This window comes from Phaseolus vulgaris, chromosome 7, assembly GCF_000499845.2.
Source record: "Phaseolus vulgaris cultivar G19833 chromosome 7, P. vulgaris v2.0, whole genome shotgun sequence".
NCBI lineage: Eukaryota > Viridiplantae > Streptophyta > Magnoliopsida > Fabales > Fabaceae > Phaseolus > Phaseolus vulgaris.
In genome coordinates this window covers 39,788,892-39,799,417 of record NC_023753.2, presented here as the reverse complement: position 1 = coordinate 39,799,417, position 10,526 = coordinate 39,788,892, and the positions used below count along the sequence as shown (strand labels likewise).

The window sequence follows — 10,526 nt, the reverse complement described above, 5'->3', positions numbered from 1 at the left end:
AAAACGTAGGGGTGCAGGAAGAAGAAGCCAAGATTCTTTATGCACAAAATTTGGGAGCTTTGTTATTTCCAACCCCGGTTTTGTTAAGTTCACACCTTCTAATTCTTCTATATAACATGTTTTCATTTCAGAGAAATACAAAACAGAAAAAATATTTTTGTTTCTTAAAAGAGTTGTTAAACTTATAACTAATTTTTATAATAACCAGTGACTCCAAGATATGATTAAATAATATTGTGTTGACTATTGGTTTTAATTTTGTGCTACTTTTAAAAATACAAATACATGTTAAATGATTTTTTTCATTTTATTGTAATACTCGAAGCATCGATATGTAGTAGATTTTTTGTTAATAAAAATATACTAAATCTATGATATAAAAGAATATTTTATCGATAGGTACAACCTTTTTATTTAATAGATACAAATACAAAAGTCAGAATATACCTAAAAAAATGTGACAAGTTCTACATTGATTTATCCGAATATTATAAATCTAATAAAGATGAATTTAAGAAATAACTAATTATTTTTAATAATTTTTTTCACATATTATTTATGTAATTCAAAATATTTAAACATGATGAGACTGTATTTATTGTTTATTCCTATTTTCATAAAATCTTATCCCATAAAATTTAACATTTATTCATGGATTGAAGTTTTTTCTTTTATTTGATTATTTATTCTAACAAAACTTTATTTATTGCATCTTGTTTTTCACCTTTCTATCATTATGAACAACTTTTCTTCCTTACCTATCTCATATTATAAGATTTGTTGTACAAATTTTATGCTGCAAGGGAATCTTCTTATGAGAGGTGCGTTATTTTATTAGGGTTTACTCGTTTCATCATTTATCTTTATGAAATTTTGAGACTTTAATTAAGGAAGCAAACTCGACAAAAAAAAAATAAAAAAATTATACCATTTAAATCAATAACTTGTTGATTAAGGATTTAGTATGTTTCCTTTTAATTTTTTTCATAAAATATTTCTATTTTATTTATATAAATTATTTTTTATAAATAAATAAAATCCCCTCTTAAAATTATTTTCTTACAAAACTATATAGTAGAGATACTGATAATAATATAATATAAACGCGGATATGCTTATAATTTCTAAAATGTAGGATACGGGACATATATCTATATATTATATAATTATGAATTATATAAATTGATAATATGTTTCAGATTTTTTTGGAACATAAATATGTTTTTTTATGACTGGTTTAAAAAGATTTGTTTTTTATTTATATAATTATAATAAAAATTTATACAATAAATTTAAGTTTTTAAAAAATTAATATATTTATATTTTTTAAAATTGTGATATAATTGTATAAAAATTATTAAAAATTTAATAAATACTTTTTTAATTAAACACTTCATTCATACGTGTTTTACGAATATCCTGCGAATATCAATATCCGATACCATATATAATTTAAGTGAAGAGTCCGAGTCTTTTTTGCTAAAAAAAACAAAATAAAGAAAGTGAAGAGAAAAATGGTAATTAGATTGAAATGAAAGAACCTAAAAAGGAAGGACATTAATGGAAAAATCCAAAAAGCAACAAGTTCCCATTAATGTTGATTCATATACAGAGGTTGTTGAGGGAAGGAATAATCACTTAAAAGCAATAAGCTTAAGATTTGGAGAAGGAACAGCTTTTTCGTTTCTCTGAGACGGGCTTCTCCAAAACCCAGAACCGTAAAACCGCTCCCACATCTCATTCTCCAGCTCCACCACGTCCGCGTCCTTCTCCGCCACGCTCCGCCGCCGCATCACCGCCGCCACGTCGCCCTCGTCGTCGCTGCACAGCGGATACAGCCGCCCCAAGCCCATGATGTCGTCGCAGCATCCGCACGTGCACCGCCGCACGTGCGCCGCCATCTCCAACCCCTCCCCCATGCTCTGCAGCCGCCGCCGTTTCCGCCTCAGAGCCTTCTGGAAAAGGCTCGCCGGCACCTTGTACACCGCCAGATACACCATGTTCGCCAGCCCGAAAGAGAAGCAGCAGCACACGGCGGCGGTGCCGCCCACCGCCTCCCCCAGCCGCGTCCCCGCCTGCGGGTAACTATGGCTCTGCTGCAACAGCGGCTGCCGCCGGCGAGACACGGCCGGTCGGAGAATAACCTTTTTCGACATAACTGTCATAACTGTTTTCTAACGTTAGTTAGTTTTGTTTTTCTTTTTCTCTTATCCTTCTTTCTTCTGCTTCCAATGATAATCCGCACGGTGGTTTGGTTTGGATTTTGTTAAACAATGTGAAGAAAGAAGGGAGAAAAAGATCTGTTAGAGAAAGGTTTTTTCTTTTTTCTTGTGCTTGGCCATGGCGAACAGGGAAGAAGACTCAGATCACAACCTCACTTAAATAGGGACAAAAATTGTTTTTTTAGGGCATTCAATTTTTGGAAGATGATGATTAAGCTAAAATGTAGGAGCAGATAATTAAGGTGTTAATTGAGGTTGTTCTTTTAGGGTTTGGATTAGAATTTGATGGAACCTACAAATAGGTGTGTTCTCAAAACTGACAACTGTGTCAAAAAAAAAATTTATTTTGATTATTTATATCTTTCCAAAAGATTTGATCATTTTGGTCGATGCATGACATATTATAATTAGATTATGAAGTAATCAAAGAGTTGTGATGTTATAAATATTTACCAACATATATTTTTAGTGTTGTTTACTAATATAATGAAGTTATAGTTACTATATTTTATTTTTTTAGTTATACATTTCATTTAAATATTACATTATTATTTTACTTGAAGAATAAATAAATAAATGAATAATCTAATGGAGTTCACATTTTTCAAGACCCATATTAAATTAAAAATATTATTCATGTTTTTAAATTTTAATGTAGCTATATTGAATATTTTATATGTCTAACTTATCATAAATTCAACCTATCAAATTGAATTATTTCTATACTCTAGGAAGTGTGAAACTTCAAATGGTGGGCCTGGGTATCAATGGCCGAAAATCAAATGGGTATTTCTTTCTGTACCCCCTACATTCTATGCAATACCAGAATTATTCTAGATTATTTTGGATGATTCTGGAATAAAGATTAAAATGTATTTCCGAAATAGTAAATTCATAATTCATAAAATATATTCCAAAAAGTATGTTCTGAAAATATCCTGTCCAAAAGTCATTTTTAAAAGGGATAAAATGATCTTTTCTGAGATTGATGGTGCAGGAAGTCATTTGTTGGGATGCAGGGAGAAATAGCCCAATCAAATTGTAGAAAAGCCCAGCCCAACAACCAATTAATTGTCCCAGCCCATCAATGGTCTTGCCCTATTTAGACTCCAAACAAGACTGTTTCTTCCTGCACTTCCATATCTTATTCTGCCATCTCCATACACAATTTAAAAATACATTTTTATCCTTTTTGTGTCACCCCATAGATTAGTTTTCGGATAATTCAGAAACTTATTTGAAAAAATACTTCCAAATTACATAATCCGAAAGTTAAATAAGACTTCTGGATTATGTAATCCAGAGAGTAATTATGGATCTGAAAAATGGTTTCCGGATAATCCGGAAGCTAATTACACATTTGAAAAATAACTTCCAAGTTAAGTAATCTGGAATATTATAGAGGGGTATTTTTGGAATTTGGAAATTCATGAAGATGAAAGAAGAAGGTATGAAGGTGCAGGAAGAACCGTCCCAATCAAACATGGTGTTCTTCACAACACTATACACAATCAAACAAGTTCCCATTGTATAGTTCAGTGGAAAAAACCACTAAAACTTATTTATGTTGTATAATCAAATCTATATACAAAATATTTTTTAATACTAATTAAATTAATTGTGGTTGAGATTTTTATTTTTAATTAATTGAATTACTTACACTGTGAGCTACTGTTTTTCAATAGTAATTGAAGTAATTTAATATAGATTGTCCTTTAAAAATATAATCAAATTAAATACAAATTCACCAAGATAATTTCTAATTCTAAGGATTAGCTTGATTACGAATGAATCAATATAAAGAATATACTATTTTTTTTATTCCGTGATTAATTTTATTATCTTTTTATTAGTATCATAACTATTTGGAATGAATCAAAATAATTATGCTTATATCAAGGTGATTTTGAAAGTAACTTCTTTTAAGTTAGAGTAAAAAATTTGAGCATAAGAATTAGTATAACATTTATTTTTACTACTTAATATACAAAGTATTAAAATTATATTAAACAGTATTAATGTAAATATTTTAACCATTATGTTTATTAAAATAAACTAGATCTGATCGATTATTATTATAAAGTTTATGCTTCGATAACAACTGTGTTTCTTCATTCCTATATTACTTATTAATTAAATAGAATATTATGAATTGTTTTTAATTTAAATAAGTATTTATACAACTATTACTCTTAACTAGTAAAAACACATACATCATTGCACATCTGTATTCAGTAATAAAAAAAGTATGATCACTTCTAAAGTGTTAATATAAATACATTTTGCTTTCTCACACTTAACTGAAATTTTAAAATATTTAATTTGCTTAAAATAAAACCCAATAATAAGCTAATTTGATTCTGAAAACTTTGAAAGTTAGCAAAAAATAACAGGCAAAACTGTGCTCCATGATTCTTTATCCAACTATGAATATATTTTGAAATTGAAACAAAGAAAAAGTAGTCTCAGTTGAGATCATGATTGGCAATGAAGCAAGAGAATAAAACTTTATGAAAACCATTTAGAAAACAGAAAATAAAAAAGAAGTGCATAAAAGACACTTTAAATTTAAACTTACCACATGTTGCAGTAAAGTTAGGAATTATTTACATGTTAAGTCACTCTCAGCAATATTTGCCAAGGCATATTATATATCTGTTCAGCACTTTTACTTTAAACAAACAATACACAAAGTGAAGAAGAAGAATATAATCCAAAACAATGATGACTATCTCACAAACCTTAAACTATTTCTCGGGATCCAATGAGGGAAAGAACAAATCAACATGTATAAACAAAAGACATAGATCATCATCAACCTTTGTCTTTATCTTCAATGCTACACTTCACTCAAATCTCACCCTTTCTTTTGTTCTTTTCTTTTGACTACCTTTGGTCTAAGATACTTACTCCTTTAACTTCTTTCCAAATCAGCAAAAGAACAACACCAAGTTTCACATGATTTTCTCTCACTTTGGTTCAAATGACTCTACTTTCCCATTCAAAAAATACATAAAAGTATCCAAGTGTGCCCCCCAAGATTAAAGAAAGTAAGAAAGAAAACCCCATATGACATAATTGGAACTTCATTTCAATTTTTTTACATTTGGATCAAACCCCCACCCCATCATGTATCAAAAGCTTTACTACCATGTTCATTAGATCATTATCATCATCAAGCATACTAGCAAGAATCCCATTCTCATCACCCTTTTTCCCTTTACCCTTTTCCCAAATCCCAAAATTTCTTCACAATCAAACGTTACATATTCTGTTTCTGTTGTTCCTATCAGCAGCAAGAGATAGAAGCCTTGACACACCCTGAGTCCACACATCATACTCTCTCTGATTTCTGCACTCAAATTCAACAACACCACGCATCACTGTTTTCAAACCAAAGTAGCGACGGTTCTCTCCACCTTCAAGCAAGTGGCGACCAGGCCAAGCAGCCATGTCTTTGATCACTCCAAGCACCACATCTGTGCAATATTTTCAAAAAAGGGGTTTGGAATTAAACTTAAAGAACAACCCTTTTGATTCTTTTTCCTACTTTAAAGACCACAGCTTTCACAAATCCCCAAACCGGAGCAAGACCCACCTCCAATTCAGTTAAATTATTTGAAGAGTGGGACAAAAAAGTAAACCAAAATCAAAGACTCACTCTTCTTCTTTTTTGTGATGGTCCCAGCAACGTGCCTGCTCTTCATCTTCACCATAACCTGAGCACAAAAAGAGGCTCCAAAGGGTTATCACAACTTGCACATTTCTTGGAAAACTAAAACTTGATCTGATCCCTTCACATCACATCATACTAAGCACCCTCACTTTATAACTTTTTCCACAACCAGGTTCATACTCATTATCACAACTCTTAATTGATCACCAAATAATTGCTTATCTATATACCCTAGAACCAAAAGTACATTAACATTCTGCATAATACATCATTTGGAACAAAGTAAAGAAAAAGTCGCACCTGGTTCATCCTGTTTATGTAAACGGATACAATTTTCCAATGCAGTTCACCTGCAAGACCAACCATTTCTCAAATCAAATCATTTCCTAATCATCATACAAGGAACAAACACATGACATTTAAAAATAACACAACAAAATCTGCTTCACTGATGTCTTTTTACTCCACAGACACAAAACACAAACCATGCCAAATTATAGCAGACAACAAAACTTACTGTAACAACCCTTCTGAATCAAACAAAGTAAAATAATAGAACAGAAAAGTAAATTTCAGGAAATATACCAGTGCGTGTGCGTTTCAGAAGTTCACAACCTCTGGCTAGCAATTCTCTGCTACAGATACCCAAGAAATTTTCTTCTGCCACCATTTCACCACTGAAGCTACTATTAGAGCTACCATTGCTACCGTTACCACCGCCACCGCCACCGCCACCACCGCCACCACCGCCACCCAAATTCTTCTCCACAGGAATCACAGCTGCTATGTTCCAAACCTCCTTAAGGACCCTCGCTTTCAACGTGGCAGCCCCACGTAAAGCTGCAAAATCAAGCCACAAACACCATGCTTAACACAAAAGCACCAAAACCCCACAAAAAAAATTCTATGTAGGGGCAGAAACAGATCCATTTTGCAAACAATAACTATTGTTACCTGAAAATATTGCATGAGCATCAGAATAAGATAATATAAAGTTGTCGTATGTCAGGGTATATTACAAAAAATGCTAGCATAAAACAAGGAATAAAAACAATAATTGAGGGAAAATTAATTCACTTTAATTTCGAGAGACTAACAATATAAAGTTTTTTAATTTGGTTCTAAATTTGAGCCAGTGTGAAGTAAAAATGAAAAATAATTATCACAAAATAGTTATCCAATTATATTGTTAAAATTTTAATGTTAAAGCAATTAAACTGAATGCATTTGTTTCTACTGTCATGCGCATACCTGTGGCCGCAGCTGCCGTCAACGTCGTGATGTCGCCGGCGGACCTCACGTTCACGGCAGAGCTGACCACCGAGGCCAGGTGGTCGCGCTCTGCACCCATGGCCTCGGCAGCCTCCACACACTGGGCTGCCACCAGCGTGGCCGCCGACGCCACCGCCATGTCAGTCTTTGCCATCTGCTCGTCCTTTCTGGAGCCGGAAGAGGCTGCAGTGGCGGCGGCGATGGCGGCAACAGCGGCGGCGACGCCAGCAACGGAAACAGCCGCGTGGAGCTGAGCATTGTGCGCCCTGGTCTCCTCCTTCTTCTTCTCCTTCCTGTCCTTCAGCCACCTCCCCACTGTCTTACCACCGCCTGCGGCGGCTGCCGCGGCGGCCGCGCCGGCACCCCAGTATTGACCATTCAGACCGGTGATGATGCTGGTGGCGTTGTGGTTGTTGTTGGAACGGTTATACTGCAGAGAAAAAATTCCATGTGGTGGGCCCTTCTTAGCAACAACATAGACAAGTAACCAACAACTTGTATTGCAACATAAACTTTGTGTTACACAATGGATCTTGTCGTGTCAGAGAAAAATATTCTGTGTCTATTTCTGAATCACTAAACCTTATCAAAATTTGTAAATATTTTAGTACCAAGTTAACAAAATTTGTTAACATTAATCTCTGTTCTGAACAAAAGAACAAGATAATAACCCTGGTGCGGCAGAGTCAAAAACTGTTCTGATCTTTATTTATATTTTGTTCTGTGCCTATGGTCATGTTCATTCCATAATTCCAATTATCCAATAGGGTGGTCCATCAGCTATTAATGCAGCCCTATATGGAATTTTTTTTTCAGGCATGTTCAGAAGGATGGTTATTGTTGGTGGAATTCACCAATTTCACAAAGAGGGGGACCAGTGCTTAACCTTGTCACTGAAATTGCAATGGAAACAAAAAACCTGCAGCTTTTGGTATTGTAAACCTAACAAAACAATTGAAACACTCAGAAACATGCGAAGCAAAAATGGTCCATTTTTGGCTGGGCTAAAAACACTATTTTATGTTAACTAACTAGTTTTGTAATTTTAAGAAGAACAAAAACAAAACAAGTACTAACTAGTTTGTTTGTGTTTGTTTGCAATGAAGAGAGAAAAGCACAGGAGTCTCTCCAAGTTTGTTTTGTTTTGTTGGTAAGTGAGAAAGCTGAAACTACATGGTTGGTCTGGTTGGTTGGTTCGGTCCAAGTGTGCAGTGATATCAGTGTTCGTGCTTTGCACCAAAACAAAAAGTGTAACTCCATTAAAAATAAAACATGTTTGTCGGTTCAGAGAGAGAAAGAGAGAGAGAGAGAGACATAGTTACCTTGAAATCGTCAATCTCAGAAGGCGAAACCGGGGGGCTGTCTGTTAGGGAGCCATTAAGAGGGCCACTGCTGTGAGAGAGCCTTCCTGAGGTCCTTGGCGATACCTCCTGCTGACCAAACTCAAAACCACCCATTCTGCTTCAGTCTTTTCTCACCATAAACACACAAAAATCGAACACAACTCATACAAACATATTCATTCTAATGCCTTTTTCATTCTAGCTTTAATCATTCCTATTCCTATATCCTATAACCAAACAAATTTTATCTGTCTATATTTATAAACTACTAAATTTTATTTTCATGCTTGCTATTTTTTTTAGTTTTCATTAATTTTGACAGTAAAAGCTAAACAGGTTAAAAATTATACATACATGAACTGAAAAGTTTAAAATGTCTAAAATAGATAAAGTTGAAATGTAAAAACTAAGAAAAAAAAATTACAGTAATCTTGAAATTTTTACAGTACCAAAACCGATACAGAGAAAAACGATTTTCAACTACTAGTATACTCCTACTGAGCAAGTACCACATTGAAAAAAATGATTTTCTTATTCTCCTTTCGACATAGAAGTAGTTGCAGAGAGAAGAAAGTGAGAAATTAAGGATGAAGAAAGAGTGGAAGAGATAGTGAGCATACGGAGTGAGACATGATGCGATCCATGATCATTTGCGAGGTTTCAGAGGAAGCGAAGGAGAAAGGGTTGCCAGAAACAGTGGCGGAGTCTTCAACTTCACCCGCTATGTCTTCGAGTATCACAGAGGCATTAGAATTGCTAGAACAAAGGTTAAGGTTGTTGTTGGTTTTGTTGGAACAAGGTGGAAGCTGTTGAGACGAAGAGAGGGTCTTCGAGACTTCCAGCGCGGAGGCGCTCCACGACCGCGAGAGGAACTCCATGGGGTCGCGTGGCGCAGTACCGTGAAACGGGTCGGGTCTCCAAGCGGGTCGCTCCTTTTCCATTTTCGGGTTCGGGTTTCGGAGAAACGAAGACGAAGAGGTTTTGTTTTGTTCAGAGAATCAGAGAGGTTTTAAGAGGAAGAGGGAAGTGGAAGTAAGAAGTTCTATTAAAAGAGTACCCAGACATCTGACAACCGTTGATCTTGGTCAGGATTTCATCTACGGCTCTCGTTGTTCGATGCCATCATGCAAAATATACCCTACCACACTTCATAATAAAGAAGGGAAAAAAAAAATTTACAAAGGAAAAACCATGTTAAATAGGTAGATTAATTATAAATTTTAATTGATTTAGTAATCTATTTATATAATTAAATATCCAATAAAAAAATATCCTTTGGTGTTTCACTCACAATTGTGGTAAATAAAAAAATGTATCTTTTTCCAAAGTGGTGAAAAGGAAAAAACATCATAGATAAGTTCCACTTTATACCCAAGTGAATAAAATCAAAGAATTGAGGGTAAGATTAAAGGAACTTTGGTATATAAACCCTTCTTTTGGGGTAAAGTGAGAAAGTATTTGTATTTCATTTTCTCAAATTCCATGTTCATAACTTTTTTATATCAAGACTAAATTCATTTTATGCAGAAGAACTAACTTGTCATTAATATTTATTTGAATAGGATAAAAAAAATAATAAACTTATTTTATTTTATATATAAATAAATATATATTTGTTGTTGTAGGAGATTCCACATCGACTAGAGATTAGAGTCTTTCATTGTATATAAGTGGGTGCAACCTCAACTCTATAAGCCGGTTTTATGAGATTGAGTTAGGCTTAAAATTCACGAGTCATTTCAAGCTTATCCTAAGGAATGTTTGTATTGAATGCCACCTGCAGTTGCTTGAAATTAATTTTAAAATTTTTTTCTGAAAATAAAAAAAAATGCATGAGATATTTGTCTTTTACAAGTGAGGGTGAAAATGGTACATTTGATGAGGGTGAAAATGGTACCATATTATTCCTTCGCATATAGGCAAAACAATAACAGTGATTTTTTCATAATTGCCCAAATCAATTTCACACACCTTTTGTAACAACTGTAAAATTATTTTTTTTTTCTTTTCGTT

At 33.9% G+C, this 10,526-nt stretch overlaps 2 protein-coding genes across 4 annotated transcripts; both read right to left on the bottom strand.

The window, feature by feature from the left end:
• Positions 1–1,505: 1,505 nt before the first annotated feature.
• LOC137828433 (uncharacterized) lies at positions 1,506–2,591 on the bottom strand. The gene has a single exon (XM_068635012.1). The coding sequence runs from the start codon at positions 2,163–2,165 to the stop codon at positions 1,635–1,637; it is 531 nt and encodes a 176-aa protein (XP_068491113.1). The 5' UTR covers positions 2,166–2,591; the 3' UTR covers positions 1,506–1,634.
• Positions 2,592–4,931: 2,340 nt separating this feature from the next.
• Positions 4,932–9,533, bottom strand: LOC137827569 (VAN3-binding protein-like). Of its 3 annotated transcripts, none has more exons than XM_068633763.1 (7): positions 9,134–9,533; positions 8,493–8,603; positions 7,150–7,600; positions 6,484–6,738; positions 6,199–6,248; positions 5,884–5,941; positions 4,932–5,701 (listed from the first exon to the last, which is right to left on the bottom strand). In XM_068633763.1, exons 1-7 carry the CDS (start codon positions 9,452–9,454, stop codon positions 5,478–5,480), a joined length of 1,470 nt encoding a protein of 489 aa, XP_068489864.1. In that variant the 5' UTR covers positions 9,455–9,533; the 3' UTR covers positions 4,932–5,477. The 3 variants fall into 3 exon arrangements, with proteins under 3 accessions (XP_068489864.1, XP_068489863.1, XP_068489865.1); XM_068633762.1 differs by having other exon boundaries at positions 8,493–8,612; positions 9,134–9,526; XM_068633764.1 differs by having other exon boundaries at positions 8,493–8,600; positions 9,134–9,526.
• Positions 9,534–10,526: the final 993 nt, after the last annotated feature.

Excerpts from the sequence above, each read along its gene's own strand:
- LOC137828433 (XM_068635012.1), bottom strand. The coding sequence starts at position 2,165 with ATGACAGTTATGTCGAAAAAGGTTATTCTCCGACCGGCCGTGTCTCGC.
- LOC137827569 (XM_068633762.1), bottom strand. The coding sequence starts at position 9,454 with ATGGAAAAGGAGCGACCCGCTTGGAGACCCGACCCGTTTCACGGTACT. Across the intron at positions 6,249-6,483 it reads TCTGAAACGCACACGCACTG|GTGAACTGCATTGGAAAATT; the intron begins GTATATTTCCTG and ends TTGGTCTTGCAG. Across the intron at positions 5,942-6,198 it reads ACATAAACAGGATGAACCAG|GTTATGGTGAAGATGAAGAG; the intron begins GTGCGACTTTTT and ends TTTTGTGCTCAG.